At 41.4% G+C, this 16,692-nt stretch overlaps 2 protein-coding genes across 5 annotated transcripts in view; one reads left to right on the forward strand and one right to left on the reverse strand.

Annotated features, from left to right (window-relative positions):
- The window catches only part of DHX32 (DEAH-box helicase 32 (putative)), a 28,838-nt gene extending 23,824 nt beyond the window's left edge, over positions 1 to 5,014 (forward strand). For 2 of the 3 annotated variants that reach the window (XM_057408694.1, XM_057408696.1), the window contains 4 exons: positions 886 to 1,035; positions 2,184 to 2,374; positions 3,229 to 3,410; positions 4,712 to 5,014. In XM_057408694.1, the coding sequence (XP_057264677.1) occupies positions 886 to 1,035; positions 2,184 to 2,374; positions 3,229 to 3,410; positions 4,712 to 4,898 (710 nt within the window). In that variant the 3' untranslated portion in view covers positions 4,899 to 5,014. The remainder of the gene's footprint in view (positions 1 to 885; positions 1,036 to 2,183; positions 2,375 to 3,228; positions 3,411 to 4,711) is intronic. The other variant, XM_057408695.1, reaches the window with a different exon arrangement.
- Positions 4,030 to 16,555, reverse strand: BCCIP (BRCA2 and CDKN1A interacting protein). Of its 2 annotated transcripts, none has more exons than XM_057408697.1 (7): positions 16,379 to 16,555; positions 12,939 to 13,013; positions 12,215 to 12,295; positions 11,011 to 11,100; positions 10,283 to 10,470; positions 9,404 to 9,581; positions 4,030 to 5,534 (listed from the first exon to the last, which is right to left on the reverse strand). In XM_057408697.1, the coding sequence occupies exons 1-7, from the start codon at positions 16,508 to 16,510 to the stop codon at positions 5,364 to 5,366; spliced, it is 915 nt and encodes a 304-aa protein (XP_057264680.1). In that variant the 5' UTR covers positions 16,511 to 16,555; the 3' UTR covers positions 4,030 to 5,363. The 2 variants fall into 2 exon arrangements, with proteins under 2 accessions (XP_057264680.1, XP_057264681.1); XM_057408698.1 differs by lacking the exon at positions 16,379 to 16,555 and adding an exon at positions 14,809 to 14,895.
- Positions 16,556 to 16,692: the final 137 nt, after the last annotated feature.

Here is a 16,692-nt window from a genome sequence, read left to right on the forward strand (position 1 = left end):
ATCCAGCTCCAACCCCTGCCACGGGCAGGGACACCTTCCACTAGAGCAGCTTGCTCCAAGCCCCTGTGTCCAACCTGGCCTTGAACACTGCCAGGGATGGGGCAGCCACAGCTTCTCTGGGCACCCTGTGCCAGCGCCTCAGCACCCTCCCAGGGAAGAGCTTCTGCCTAGTATCTAATACCTGAGAGCTGAACTATTGACTGCTCAACACCCACTTAACCTTGCCTGTATTTTGTTATGGCATTACTTTGCTCTACCCACAGGGGATATCCTAGACCCAGAAACCAGTCTTAGGCAGCAAGGACATGAACCTGCAGGGCACCAAGCTGCTTTAGCTGTTTTTATGGAACAACTTGGTTCTATGCCCAAGCTGGCTTGATTTTCAACAGTGGGCCAAAACATGTATAATGTTTTTAAGCACATACAACAAATGTCAATGACTGTGCACGGGCACACCTCGGTTTTCATAAAGCTAAACTATCTTGAAAGACACAGTTATGTTGCACAGCACCACATGTAAAATGCACTGAGAGGCACAAATTTCAACACACAGCCCCAAATTAAGGCATTACATCCATAGATTGTTTCTTTCTACATTAAAGAAACCACACGCTTGGATTATGCATAAGTTGGATCACGCCATTATGAAGCATTTTGGCAGGAGAAAGCTGCTCACCTTCATTTGTGTTTAGGGCACAAATTAAGATTGAAAGGACATCCATATAAATAAGACCTTAGTGAATGCAACAGATTCAGCTCTCCATCAGCAATCCTACACTGAAGGTTAAAAGGAACTGAGGAAGCCAAATAAGAATTCCAGTGGAGTTCGTCCTTGTGCATGCACCTATGTGCCTTAATAACCACTGCTTTGATGTTTTTCCTAAGCTCCTCACTGCTTCTTACACGCACCTCCTGGAACAGAAGAGATTGCTCTTACTTGTTGGCGAAAGTTCTCCCACCCTGCAGGAGACCACTTTACTCTCATCAACGTCTTCAACGCCTTCAAGGAAGCCAGCACAAACTCCACAAGCCAATGTAAGTGTACCCAGAGCATTCGATGTGAAGCAAGTTGTAAGCAATTTGGAACAAACCCAAAACCTGAGCTGTCATTGTTGGCACTTAGTTCATAGGCCCTCTTTGAATGACTCCATCCAGAATTGCTGACTTGCAGGGAGAAACCAAAGATACAATAAATAGAACAGTTTGGGTTGGAAGGGACCTTAAAGCTCACCCACTTCCAACCCCCTGCCACAGGCAGGGCCACTTTCCACTAGAGCAGGTTGCTCCAAGTCCCATCCAACCTGGCCTAACCAGTACAAAGGAATATTAGTTTCAGGTTTTTAACTAGCTGAAAATGACCTAGGACAGCATACATCACCCAACAAGGATACCTAAACACTATTACAATGGTCATTTGAAGTGACATTGTACAAAACCAGAATGATGGTTCCTCCTGTAACAGCAGATAATCCAGGTTTAAGATGTAAAACAACACAAAGACAGTTGAGGAGGGGCTGGATTCCCCCAGCAGCCACACAGTTCTGGTGGCTTTCTGATAGCCTTCAACTTAAAGTTTAAAGGGCAAAAAAATCAAAGTTCAGATTTACAGGAAACCAAATAGAAGTCAGGAGACAGAAGCTCTTCACAGCATTTCCCTGTGTGCAAGCATCTTGCTCAGGTTCATTTAGCCTAAGCCCAGTAATTAGGCAGAGGAGTGATGAATTTGCCTATACTAAGCAAAAGCTTAAAGGACAGTAGGGTTCCTTCATGTTCAGTCATGTTAAATGCTGGAGAGGTGCAAGAGAACCTGTCTTTTCCCAGCATGCAGGATCATCACTAGCACTATAGGTGCAATTCCAGTTCCATATCCTGAAAGCCTGGAAACACAGCTGCTACTCCTTTTACCCTTTACAGACCAAATAAGAGATGTTGCATAGTTTTATTCAAAGATACAGTTTCAAATCTGTAAACTTAAGGGTATCAAGTACTGCCCCTCACTTCACAACATCAGTGAGCCCAAGCTGTCCATACAGCTCTTGCTACCTTAATATTGACAGCTCTGACACAGCCGCTCTCTGTTTTGATCTATTGCACCAAAGAGCATTTCACAGAGCAGTATCTCTATGGATAGTACCCATCACAAAGACTTTGCTTTAAGCCAAACCTCTTTTTTTCCTCCACAGACTACAGCACTGAGAAATGGTGTCGTGATTATTTTCTAAGCAGCTCTGCCCTGAGGATGGCAGAAATTATCAGAGCTGAACTAGTGGAGATAATGAAGCGAATTGAACTTCCCATCTCAGAACCGGACTTTGGATCCGAAGAAAATATACTCAGCATTAAGAAATCTCTCTTATCTGGTTACTTTATGCACGTAAGGAAAAATGCTGTGGCTTCATCTTACTGCATTGTTATGTTAGACAGAATGCTTTCAGAGAAGTTAAGTTAGGTAATGAAACCTTGCTCAGCAGAAAGGATAAAAGCCATTTTTTCCAGCGTATCAAACACTTGTGCCAATTCCAATCTTCTCTCTGGGGTTCAGCTATCACAGCATGAAGCCCACACACTTCACTGCAAGAGGAAAACTGTCAATATGCCTTTCACTCAAAGAACTATTTTCCTTCAGAAACCTCTTTAACTTGTAATATTCTCTCAGACGTTGAAAGTTGTTGCTGTGAAAATACCCTGGAAAACAAGAACCAACTTAGTATGTTTAGGCACACATAACATACAGCTTTCTTCATCTCAGCCAAAGGAGGTACACTAACTGTAACTGTATACATAAATAAGATTGACTTATTCCCACTTTAAGACATGCTTTCCTTCACATCACTACACTCCACCTAATAAAATGACCCGTGCGACCTACCCTACTACAAGGGCTGCACATTGTATTTTAAAGCCTTCCAATCCTTTAATACATCAGTTTCCCTACAGACCCTTCAAAGCCAAGTTCAGATACTTACTGTATAAGCCTGCCCTCATCTACTGCAGTTTCCTTTCAACTATACAGATGAACAATTTCTTTAACTCCAAGCCTCATTTCATAGTATCCAGATATTTCTTTCCCACAGATATTTGGGAAGAATACTGATATTGAGGCTCTCTAGTTCAAAGTATCTGAACGCAAGTTTAATTCCTGGTTTTAATACAATAGGCAAATACTGATCTATGCATCTTGTACAACCAATGAAGTAATGGACAACTCCTTGCATATTTGGTTTTTAGATTGCTCGTGATGTGGATGGCTCAGGCAACTACTTAATGTTAACACACAGACAAGTGGCCCAGCTTCATCCTTTCTCATCTTATTATAACAGCAGAAAGATTCCAGAGTGGGTTTTGTTCCATGAGTTTAGTATATCAGAAGACAATTCCATCCGAGTAGTCTCCGAGATATCACCTGATCTGTAAGTTAACAATGATGAAACTGTTTCTTCAGCCATACCTCTAGCACAAAAGCACAACTTAAGTCACAAAATTGTTAAAGATATCTGCTGTACATTGAGAACGCTTGGAGCAAGCAGCTCCCTTACCTGTCATAAAAACTACCCAGTCAGAATCCCAGCCTGGTTTGTGTTGGAAGGGCCCTTAAATCTCACCCAGCTCCAGCCCCTGCCACGGGCAGGGACACCTTCCACTAGAGCAGCTTGCTCCAAGCCCCTGTGTCCAACCTGGCCTTGAACACTGCCAGGGATGGGGCAGCCACAGCTTCTCCGGGCACCCTGTGCCAGCGCCTCAACACCCTCAGAGGGAAAAGCTTTTGCCTAAGATCTAATAGCTAAGCTGTCATCACTGGAGGGATGAAGAAATGGTTGCTTTTCACGCTTTTCATATTCCCTAGTGAATATATGTGGGATAAATGTAATTTCGTTGTTGCCAGTATTGTTCTGTCACTGTGTGTAGCTTTGCTTGATGTCTGTCTGCCCTGTCATTCAGAACACTCACTGCATTAGAGCTCACATCTGTTAAAAAAGGGAAGAACTGTGATCTCACCCCATCGCTATTCTTTTCATGCAAACCAAAACATCATGTAAGCCAGCCTTTTGTATTTCCTAACGTGCTGATCTGTTCAGGTACTGCCATTGCAACTGTAATCAATGCATCCACTGAATAAACACCTGACAAGTGGCAAAAGTTTCTTAGAAGGTAAAATATAAAGCAAAAAAAAACATTAAGGAAGAGTTAACAGAGCTGTGTACTCATAGATTAATCTTACTGGAAATCTCTGTTCCCTGAAAACCGATTTTCCAGCAAATCTTTCTCCTGACATATCTTATGTACCCAGCCACCTAAATCATTCCATATCAACTGTTTATGGATTCAAGAGAAGACTAGTCTTCCTTCTGCAAAAATCTCTTTACATCAAGAATATACATTTCACTGTCCTATCTTTTCTATTTCCAATGCCTCTAAGAAAGCCTTTTTCATCATTTTATTGAACCACAAATATGTTCAAATGCAGAAAAGTTACTATTTAATTCAATCTGCAGCATTGAGACCTGAATGAACGTCACCTGAAGTATGGACTGAGTACATTGCCAGTCTCCCAAAACCACACACTATTACTACATCTTGCAGATTCTGTGTTTGAGTTGAAGCACCAGCACCATGCTGCTGCTGTCTTTTGTACAAGCCTGGAAATAGCTATTCAAACATTTCCAATTCAATTAAAAGATATTCACAATGTTTTGTCTTATTTCCTCACCAGGTTCGTGGAGCTGGTTCCTCAGTACTACTTTAGCAACCTTCCTCCCAGTGAAAGCAAGGATATTCTGCAGGAGGTGATCAATCATTTGTCACCTGCTTCAGCCATGAAGGAGGAACAGAAAACTAATGATGACAAAGAAAATGAACAATTTCCCACTCCCACTGAACAAAGATGTACTATTCAGTGAATTTAGACCGAACCATCATACATCAGACAAATACAAATAAAAGCAGTACATGAAATATCCATCTCCATCTTAACCCAAGAAATCATTTCAAACTTTTGAAATAAATGTATTTAACAGAAGAAACATACAGAAAAAAGCTTTTTCTTCCTTATGTATGTGTTATTTCATAACAAAAATATACAATTTAGTTTTGGTTAAAAACATATGGAGCAGATCTTCACGTTTCCTTGTTACACTTTTTTTTTTTATTGACTGTTTAATGGTGATACCAATATACCATAAAACAGAATATTTAAAAATATTAATTTCATAGATATTTTTATTTGTACCATCTCCTTGTCTTCTAAATGTACAGAGGAAGCATTTGAGCAGCAAAAAAACATTAATACCACAGCAGCCTTCTGAAAACCCTAAAGTCATAGTTCTGCATGGCTGCTTTATAAAACCCAGTGTTTATAGGAAATCTCAGACTGAGAGATAGTCTTTCAGTTTATCCATAATGGCATGAATTCCATCAGCTGGAACTATCATAACAGTACGCAAGGGTTTCATTGGTACATCATCAAAGGACCATCTGCCACCCAAACAAGTGTCGCTTTCCTCTTGCACGGAGTAGTTGAACTTCAGAAGGGCTTTCTAAACAACAGAAAGAGATGCGTTAGGATCCAATTTTGTCACTGGAATGAAGATAATACATCATCAAAGTAAAAACAATGACCCTATTGATGCACACACTTATTAAGAAGTTATTTTCCTCCCTTTCAGAAGGTCCACCAAAAAAACCTTCAAGAGAATCCACTGTTAAGTGTTTCAAACTATTTGCTTTCCACAGGATTTATATCATTCATACTAAACTCTAAAATGATTGCTATTATTATAGTTTGGTATCAGAAAAAAGACTTAAGGGGCAGAGAGAAAGCCCCTTTATTATGCTTACTCTGCCTACTTTTAGGTGGTTTTAATATAACATCTTATTCCCTATTATCACATTAAGAAATGCTGACCCTTAGAAGCTTTTGTGCCAACTAGCAGGTATCCTTGACCAGTAACAGGAATATCAGGCCTTTAAACAGACCTTCAGACCCAGAACACAAACAAATCAGTAGCTGGGTAATTTTGAGCCTTAGGAGATCAGCCAAAAGCCAGATAAAAGGAACAGGGAGAGAGTGAACATGGAGTAGAGCCTTCCCTAAAGATGACAGCTTGGTGTGGGTAACAGAGAAGGTCTGTAGCACCGAACAGGCTCTGCTATTTTCATGGCCTACTCTAAAACTGCTCCTAAAATTAATGTTATCTGTAAGAATATGTGGTACAGTAATCCCCTCTTTCACACTGCCACTAGAAATGAAGCATTAAGGGAATGGGCACTGACATGAATCCTGAGTGGAATTTCGAAAGCTCTTGTAAAGCCTGTAGACGGCTGGAGCCACCAAAAGACATATTATAAATGACGATGCTTCAAATAGGTAGGTGTCCATAATGTGCATTATTTCATTCCAGGGATACATACTGCATACAGATCTAACAGTCCTTTTTTATTAGCTTTCCCAGGCAAAACGCCTGATGGAGAAGAAAAACTTATCTAACAAATGTTTGTAGTTCTCACACAAGTCAGATTAAGAAGCATGAGCTGAATTCCTAATTAGAAGAACTTATCTAACCTCTTCCCTTGCGGGGTAAGTTAAACTCCAGTCTCCTTTTAGGTTTGCTATTTCCCAACAGTATCTCAAGGTTGTAAATTTGATTTTGGAAAACCCATCACGTTAATGGAGTGGCTTTGCTCAACAACAAACAATTTGAGCAATGGAGGCCCTAAACCTTTAATCAATTCCAGTCTGGTTATAGCAGAGCTTTTCTTCTGCTCCCTCAATAATGTTTTCAAGAACAGAATAAAGCACAGGGAACTGACAAGTGCAAAAAGGCTTCTCTCTGGTTTATATGGCTCCAAGTGTCTGCCTGACTGCACTTAATACTATTTTATTGCAATCTAATTAACATTATGCATGATCAGGGAGGATATACACACCAACACTAATATAACACATAAACATTATAAAGTCCAGAGAGCAAATTAATCTACTATCCTCCATAACATTCAAAATGAATTTGTTAAAAACACTAGAAAGGCTGTTAAAAAGAAAAGCATGTTCAGTTTGTGTCTACCCATTTGAGCTGAAAATTACTGCAGTTTAGATAAAAGTCTTTAAAATACCATCAAAATAACAAAACAGATAAATACAAAACAGGCCTCCAGGAACATAAGCCATAAGGACAAACGGGCATCACAGGCTTCTCCCCTTTTAGTTCTTCAATAACATGTTTACAGAGTTCAAGTCCAGTTGATAAAGATGCTGGGGCAGGAAAACAGAAAGCAAACCCAGAACTTGTTACTGCATAGAGGCTACATCAGTATTCCCTATAGCTAACAAGGAATTCATCCACTTCCATTTTTCTTCTTCCCAAGAAATAAAATTACAGCCATATCATAGCCTCCACCAGAGAATGCCGTGAATGATCACACAGAGGAAGCTTTGCCATTAAGCATGATGCATGTGCAAGTACTTTATCCTGTAGGCACTGCCAGAAATGAGAAACAAGTCTCTTGACAAAGCAGCAATATTGTAGAATAATATTTTTAGTTCCAGAATCAAGAACAATGAAAAACTCTGTGCATTTCAAGGTACATTTTTGATTTCATTTCCTGCATCTTCCCCTCTCCTGATCTGACTTGGGACCAGTAGAATTGTGTAGACACGTTGCCTTAGGAAATAGGAAGTAATATTTTCATCTCAGTATTTTAGTACTTTTTATTAATATATTTGTCCTGAGTAGGATAGAGACAGGAAAGGAAGGTGACAGCTGCTTCTTCAGAGATTCAGCAGTTTGTATTCTGAACATTTTCTGAAGGTAACTGGTATCCAAAAGAGAACAGATAAATCATCTTTCCACAGCAAAGAAAGTTGGGGCTGTTCAGCCTGGAGAAGAGAAGGCTGCGTGGAGACCCCATAGCAGCCTTCCAGTATCTGATGGGAACTACAAGGATGCTGGGGAGGGACTCTTCATTAGGGACTGTAGTGATAGGACAAGGGGTAACGGGTTAAAACTGAAACAGGGGAAGTTTAGATTGGATATAAGGAAGAAGTTCTTTACTGTTAGGGTGGTGAGGCACTGGAATGGGTTGCCCAGGGAAGTTGTGAATGCTCCATCCCTGGTGGTGTTTAAAGCCAGGCTGGACGAAGCCTTGGGTGATATGGTTTAGTGTGAGGTGTCCCTGCCCATGGCAGGGGGTTGGAACTGGATGATCTTAAGGTCCTTTCTGATCCAAACCATTCTATGATAGTGATAAGAACACAAATGCAGAGCTTTGCATCTATTCAGTTGCTTAGGAAAAGATCTCAAGAGAAATGTGTTTAACTGCATTACCAAAAAAAAAAAGCCTCAACAGCTGCTTTTTTTCTGACACAGGACTAACTATGCAGGGGCAAGCAAAAGAGATCTGTGTATTTAAGTATTACCATGCAGTGCAGATGCTGATGGAGACTCTAACAACAGAAATCCCCTGTATTTTTTCCAATCTTTGCTCTTCTAAGCGCTTGAAGCTGTGACACATGATTAAGTTAGAGAACCCGGGCAAGCTACTACCTGTTGTTTGAGCTGCCACTCTCAAACACTTGTGTTGTAAACCACATTAGCTTGAATCCCACTGACAGATACTCAGCTAACCTGCACTTCCTGCAATTCACAAACCCAGTCTTCTCTGTTCAGCTGACACAGCAGTTTAACATGTCTTTCGAATTTTTATTATTCAGATTAAAGAAGACAACGGCAGCTCCCCCCATAAAAGGGATTTCAGACTTCTGTAAACTCAAAAAGCCTGAGACATGCTGCTAAATTCAATATCCAGGTTTATTACCATTTGTTCATTCTAAAAATGTGGATATTCCATTCACAGTGTTTCAACAAGTCTGACTGTTACTACATTCAATTCAATCTCTTCAGCACTGCTATATGTGTAAAGAGAGATGAAGTTTCTTAATTCTTCAAGGCCAAGACACTGGCCTCAAACCACAGTAAAACCTGATCTCTCCCCTGAAATCCCTGCTTATTCCAGGCATTCTCTGAAATTTTCCATTATCCTCATGGCACTGGAGACTCTATCATGTAGGAACACTGCCTGTGCCACACCATCCCATAGTCAGGTTCATTGTGACCTGATACAAGTAACATATTAGTAAATTCATGCCAATATAGAGGATCAATTTAATCATTTGGACTTATGGATGTCATACCTCTCCCTCATTCTCTAAATACAAAGGTGCTGGGCTCAATACAGAAAAGTAAGTTGCCTGCCCATCTCTCAACACTGCTCTAAAAAAAGATGGATCTAATTGAAACAATATATGAACATACCTTTAAAAATCCTTCCCTGAATTATAAAGGGAAACACCTTTTTTGCTGACACGTAAAAAGCAAATAACCATTTTAAATTAAAAGAATCACGTTACCTCATAAAAGAATTCTTCCTCTGCATTTGCAAACATTAATTCCTCCTTCTGCTGATGTCTCCCTCCCTTCTTCTTAGAATTGCTCTTTGTGGCTTCTGTAAAGGTCTTGCCGATAAGGAGATAGTAGTGGCACTTTCCACATGGTTTGTTTGTTCTCTGTGCCTCACTCAACTCCTTCCTAAAGACAAATAAATGTTTACACATACTATTTAAAAATACATCTACATACACAATTCATACCCTCAACAGGAGTGTAACCAAACCTTACAGTGCATCAGAAGGTACATCACACTGTCACTTCATGAGGAACTGCAACTGAAGAGCCAGAAAATACTCTTGCCCACCCTTGTGTTAAACATGTCACCACTGCAACACTCCAACCCCTGTAAGACAGAGGCTGAGATCTGAATTTGAGTTGTGACAAGCGTTGTACTAGCGGTAAACCTCAAAGCTAAGCTTCAAGCACCTAATTTATTTCTCTAAAAACCTTCCTGACCAACCCTATCTACACGTTTTCTTTCACTATCAGTGTGTTAATTCCTTAAAGGTCTCATTATCAGTATGCTATAAGAAATTCTCAGTTTTAAGTTTTCCTAGATCAATGGGAAAACAATCTGCAAGACAAACTACAACATACACACAGCTATTTCTGCAGCAGAACAGCACACATTTTTCAACGATTTCCTGTGTCTTAAAGAGTTTGAAAAGCCTAAAGATATAAATAAATTTAAGAAATTAACTAAAGATCTTACATGAGATGAAAATACTTGTGTTCGTGCATTATTTATAGCTATACTATCACCTATCTTAACATAGTTCTACATACATAGATTGCTGAAAAAATATGAAGAAATCATGTCAAAACAACCCCAAACTTACTGAAGCTGCTGGTGCATGGGTAGAGCAATCTGTGGTGGTACATTAATGAATCTTTCACTCAGTATAAGACCCACAGGCTTAGTACTATCATTCAGGAGCTTATTCAGTTGTTCAACTACATGCTGTTCACAGCTCTTCTCACACCGACTTAGAACCAGCTCTTTGATTTGTTCAACACACTGTGTATCCTGAAAGAAAGACACATGTATCTTTATATACTAAAAGGTATATTTTCCTTACATTATACAACAACTATTAACACAAAGAAACTTGAATGTGAACTTCCAGGGAATACTCTACAGACCTACTGGTGATTTCTTTAAGCACTCTGTACAAGTTCTCTGGAATTATTTACCAACCCTGAAGCTGAGGGCACACAAAGGTTCTCAACTGACGGGAGAGCAGTGAGGAGTTGCAACACCAGTATACTCACCAGCAAAATTCAAGCTGCAAAAGATGACAGTGAAGAAACACAAGAGGCTGACAGCTTAGTTACGCTGGGCCTAGGGTAAGACCTAGTTTTAACTCTCTATTCCACTCCTGGCCTTATGTTTGACCTTGAGCAATGAAAGCAAGCTATGTGATGTGCAACTTTTATGACCACAGTCCTCCATGGTGGAAATCAAAATCCTGATCCAGCTGCCTAGGCTTGTTATACAAGGCAGAAAAGCAAGACACAGTCTCATTACTGTCTAGATGTCAATGAGGAATAACTAACCATAACATACCTTCCTTTCTGTTAAGTTTAAGCAGCTAATGAAACCAAAGACTTCATCATCATCTTCATCATCATCACTGTCTTCTTGGACTTCTGCTTGCTGTTTAATAATAGAAACAGAATGTCAATATGAGTTGTTGCTATTTCTACTCTGCAGCAAAAAATGGCTTTCTTTCCAAAGATGCTCAGCAGATGAGAACCATCCACATAATCTCTACAAACACACAACCTACACATTCTGGTTACAGTCATTGAGCCTGTGTACTTAGAGCCAGCTCTATAGACAGCCAGTTCATGTATCTTCCACAGCAGGATTTTTGGAAAGGCACTAAAATTTGATAGCTCACATTTAACAAGAGGCAACTTGGTACAAAGCACGGCAATATCTTAAGCAAAACCAATTTCCTTCAGTTTCTAACATAGGGAATTAAACCTGCAAAGTCATAAAACCCACAGAGCAACAGGGCTTTGACAGTGAAACAAAAAGCTCCACAAAACTCTGCTGTGAAAAAGCTGGGGAAAGAACTGGGGGTCATACAGTTGTAATGGAAGTAGGTGGAAAAGTGTAATGAATGTGGGTGGAAAAACCATTGGCACAGGACAAAAAGGGAATGTACAGCAATGACACCAAGCAACACAGTACAACAGCATCACTATGCCACAGGGGTTGTCTGTCTGGGTTTGAAAGCAACGTGGCCTTCACATCTTGAGCACTGTACAGTACTGAACAGCTTCCTTAGACAGGAATAACTCAGGAGCCCTGCAGAGTGCTCCACTGCCTTAGCAGAACCTGACCAGGACTCATTTTGGAATCCTTTCCTATATCCAGAGAATTCTGTGCAAAAGGAAATGGCATGCAGGATATTTCTTGTCTATATCTCTATACATCCTGAAATCACAAGGTCCTATTTCTTATGGAGATGGCCACAAACTTCTCCATAACATTGTCAGCATTATTATTCTACTACACCAAAATTCAGAGGAAAAAGTGAAAAGGCTTCCACATGTAAAAAAGAAACCAGCCAAAATAATAAATCAAATTCCTTGTTTGGTTGAAAGTAGGCATGGAAAATTTCAGCTCCTAGAGGAGAATTCCTCTCAAAGCTAAAAAGAAAGCAAGCATACAAGGTACAGATCCAGAGTCCCCTTCTGAATGTTTGTTGTGTCATTTCAACATAACAAGTATAGTACTCCATTTACAAACTCTTTCTTACCTTGATAATACTTCCAATATGATTCTGTTGTATTAATATATCAGTTAATTCAGCAGTGTTAACAGGGGCTTTTAGAAACAACTGGAAAACAGGAAACAAGTATTAACAAGTTTTAGGTACTATGATACATCATGGACCACTCTAGAAATTCAAGTCAGCAATTTCTCTAAGTAGAAATATTCCATTCCACTTTTAATTTCCATTTAGTGATATAATACTTCAATACAATACTGTAAAGACTAAAAATCAGCTTCTTGAAGCTCCTCAACCCTCCATACACTAGCATTTTGCATACCTGCTATCCTTTGAATTTGCTATGATCTGAATGCTGGCTGAGCAACAGAAACAGTCAAAAGAAGACTGGAAGCTGCCACATGAAGCAGACACATTACTTGTTTGTCTCTTTTTAAGGGCTGTCATCTACAGGAAGATCTCCAAGAAGCTGATTAACACTGAACAAGGTTTTCTGAGCAGCAAGCAACACAGTGAAGATGGAAAGATTATACACACTATAGAATAACAGCCCTACAGCTCATTGGGTAAATTTCTTGAAACTGTGGTATAGGAGACACGGGTTGACTATGGCTGTAATTCAATCTTCATCAGCTGAAGTACAGTAAAACTATGACACAAAACAGATTATGTGAACCGGTGGCTTTGCATAACTCTTTAGATATTATTTATCAATGGCTATATCAACCAAGCTAACAAGAAGTCAAAGTACCTGTTGTAGTAACTTTCTTATCCCATTATAGTCATTGTCTGATATGGAATGTGCCTCAAATTCAATATTCACTTCCTGTGAAGAGGTAAAATAAGAGAATATCAAACATACTTGGCAAGAAGTTATATCAAAACAAAGCTAAACTATAACAAACCTGAAAAGAAGTATTAGTCAACATCAGAAATAGAACTTACTTTCATCTTTGAGTAATCTCAGCACCAGCTGGGGATTACCATTTCTTCTGTAATCTTTAGAGAGCATCCGTGAAAGTAACTTTTTAAACTAACTTACAAACTGTGTTGTGAACGAGCCTTTAACACTTAGTTCCTGCAATGTGGTTCACACAATTATGCTGACTGTAGCCACTTAAGACTTACTGTAGAGGCTTGATCCAGGCAGTTAAACTCTTCAAACTGCGGGATCGGAGTGTAATGCCTTGGCTAAAGATGAAAATTGCTGCACGTATTTAGGCAACTGCATCCAAAATGATGCTTCTGCTGTTTCCTCAAATCCTAATGGAAGTCTGCTCAGTAGCTGCATGATGAGACCCAAGCACAGCAAAATCAGAATGTGAACTCCTGCTTCTCCTTCCAGAACAAATGCTGTGCCTACAAAACATTTATACTGGTGTTCTGTACTAACAGTACTGCCTGCCAAGGTGGCTCTGCCTACCTGGTCTTCTGAGAACCACTGCTCAAGATGATCCAAATTTTGCCTTAGAGCTGGCAGTTAGTATTCCACTTTCTGACCAATCTAGACAACTGAACCTTACTTTTACCACCAGTTCAGACTCATAACTCTCTTCAACCCCATATCGTGGCCACAGTCTTTATTGTCCACTGGGAGAACAGCTTTAAAGCCCTGTTTATAATGTAGAAAACAAGTATATAGCCACCTGGGAGGGAGTAATAAAAATCAGGGGAGATGTTTGGATATTCTTCCATGGTCTAGCAAAGCAAGAACACTCTATAGAAGTAACTGAGAGCACATGATTTATAAATGCAAGAAAACAGCTTATATCTTTGGCATACGCAGCATTCAGTCCTAGCACCCAGGAACTTTCCAAGTACTTTAAAATCCAAGGATCCCACTGAATGATTAAGCCAGTAAATTCTGAACGAAACACAGCTTACAGTGGTTCTGAATACTGTGCAAATCATAGCCATAAAATCGATATAAACCATGGGAGCAATAGATTTGCTAATACTGGTCTTGCTTCGTGGCTTTTTCCACTACCCCAAATAATAGCTTGGTATGACAGAGTTTACAAACCCTCCATCTTTCATCTATTAAAAAACAAAACAGGCAAATAAAGACCCATCATATATTTTGGTTTGTTCAGTCTTGCTGCTGTGTGCTTATTTTCTTCCCTTCTGTTGCATCCAAAGCAAGAGCCTGCAAAGCAAACAGTAACATGCAACAACACTCGGCTACGTACAACACAGCAGTGAGCAAAGATCTATCTCAACAACCAAGCCCTGCCTGGCAATCATACTGCTGTCAGATTGGCAACAGAACCACATGTCCCCTTTAATGATGAGAACATCTGCATAAGAGATTTTCCTTTTTCCACATGACGTGGGAAGTGGTGCAGGGAAAGGCTAATATGGCAAAAATAAAAAGGCTAAGAATTAGGGAGAAACAAATGGCCTTTAGCTATATGACTTTACAAATCTCTGAGTTTCTACAGCTACAAATGTCCAGTACATTAATACAGTTTGGAGCCATGTAGTCTAGGCCACGCTTTGCTGAGAAACGTTGGACTACATGATCCCTGAGTTCTCTTCCAAGCTGGTATTCTGTGATTCTGTGAATATTAGCAATGCACACCTTAATGCCTTACACAAGAATCTAGGAAAACCCAATATACCTTCAGATATCTTCCCTGTGAGGGTGCTGAGGCGCCGGCACAGGGTGCCCAGAGAAGCTGTGGCTGCCCCATCCCTGGCAGTGTTCAAGGCCAGGTTGGACACAGGGGCTTGGAGCAAGCTGCTCTAGTGGAAGGTGTCCCTGCCCGTGGCAGCTGTTGGAACTGGAGGAGCTTTAAGGTCCCTTCCAACCCAAACCATTCTATGATTCTATCAAGACTTCCAAACTGAAACATGTAATAGTACTACAGCATCCTCAAACATTGGACCACTAAGTTAAAATAAGCATTATACTGCGAATTTCTCCAGCATACAAACAATTGCAAACAAAACACAGTCGTGCATACCAGTGCAGGACACTCAGAACCCCCCTCAAACCCCATGACTGAAGACTCAAGAAACCCTGTCCGCAAACACAATGAAAACCACTGTCCTACCTACCTTACACAGGAACACTGTGCACTTAAAGGAAAAAAAAAGGGGCGGGGGGGATATTATTATTGCCATTAGCTTTAATTTCACAGTATTTACACAGTAATGCAACATCTTTTACGCGTTTATAAACACCGAACAGTACACACAGTACCAGCAGTGGTAGTCAGCATCTTCATAAACAAGTTAGTACCCGTTTAAAGCGGCACGTTTATAGCCCACAGTAAATGTTCTTTTCCATCAGGGTAGTTTGACTGATTAACACGATTACCTCTCACTTTTTATCACGAGATAGTTTTTTACAAAGGCAGGGCTTGCTTTGTTGATCTACTAACAAAAGCTAAGGCTTCAGCTAAGAAAAAGGAAGCCCATGGACTCAAAGTGAAACCCTAGGGAAAACAAGTTAGCAAAACACTGAAGTTGGAATGTACTCAGTTAAAACAATCGATAATGCTACCATAGAATCACTGAATCCCAGACTGGTTTGTGTTGGAAGGGACCTTAAAGCTCATCCAGCTCCAACCCCTGCCACGGGCAGGGACACCTTCCACTAGAGCAGCTTGCTCCAAGCCCCTGTGCCCAACCTGGCCTTGAACACTGCCAGGGATGGGGCAGCCACAGCTTCTCCATTGACTCTATTTGAGCCTTGTGAAAAATCAGAGATTGCTTTACCACCCGAACATCTTAATAAGAATTTACAGTCAGCGCGCATCTCCTCGTAGAAAAAAAGAGACTCCTCCCTCAGTGTCATGCTCCACAGCTAAGTAATGCATTTTCCCGCATGTCCGAAAGAGAGCTCAGAAAAAAAGACGTTAAAATCCTATTTCCGTGAATTCTGATGCTTTTTATTCTCCTTCCCCTTATTTTTCTCTTTCCTTCCTCCCCTTCCCCTTCCACACAAAGGAAACCGGAGCAAACCCTCTGCGGAACACTCGGAAGGGCCCAGCCTAGGCTTAAGCACAGGAACCCACGGCCCCACGCTGGGCCCCGACCCACGACCGCCTCGAACGGGGTTTACAAAGGGGAACCCCCCCCTTCGCCGGCACCTCCGCCACCACAGCCGCTTGTTTGTTCTCTTCAGCGGCCGGCTGAGGGGCAGCCGTGAGGGGAGGGCCCTGCTCCCCGCCCCCCCCCGCTCACCTCATCGATCGCCTCCTCCTCTTCTTCCTCCTCCGAGCCCGACTCGCTCGACTCCGGCTCAGACTCGGACTCGGAGCCGCTCTCCTCGGCTGGGGGCTGCGGCTGGGCCCGCCGCTTGGCCGGCGTGGCCATGTCACCGCGGCGCGCAGGCGCTCGGTGCCCGGAAGGCCGCGGCGGAGGCAGGCGCGGGGAGGCCCGGCTGCCGGCGCTGTGCGGCCCTCAGGGCCCTGGTGGGGCCGGGCCGGGCCGGGCCGGAGCAGCGCGGGGTGGGGGCAGTCTCCGGCACAGCTCTGCCGGCGGGAGGTGGGGTACGT

This window comes from Pezoporus wallicus, unplaced genomic scaffold (assembly GCF_028554395.1).
Source record: "Pezoporus wallicus isolate ANWC-B61680 ecotype Strahan unplaced genomic scaffold, APGP_CSIRO_Pwel_v1 contig_13954, whole genome shotgun sequence".
Classification (NCBI taxonomy): Eukaryota; Metazoa; Chordata; class Aves; order Psittaciformes; family Psittacidae; genus Pezoporus; species Pezoporus wallicus.

Coding starts and splice junctions, on each gene's coding strand:
- BCCIP (XM_057408697.1), bottom strand. CDS start 16,510: ATGGCCACGCCGGCCAAGCGGCGGGCCCAGCCGCAGCCCCCAGCCGAG. Junction 13,014..16,378: donor AGGAGGAGGCGATCGATGAG/GTGAGCGGGGGG, acceptor ACCTCTTCACAG/GAAGTGAATATTGAATTTGA. Junction 5,535..9,403: donor AGGAAGAATTCTTTTATGAG/GTAACGTGATTC, acceptor TCTGTTGTTTAG/AAAGCCCTTCTGAAGTTCAA.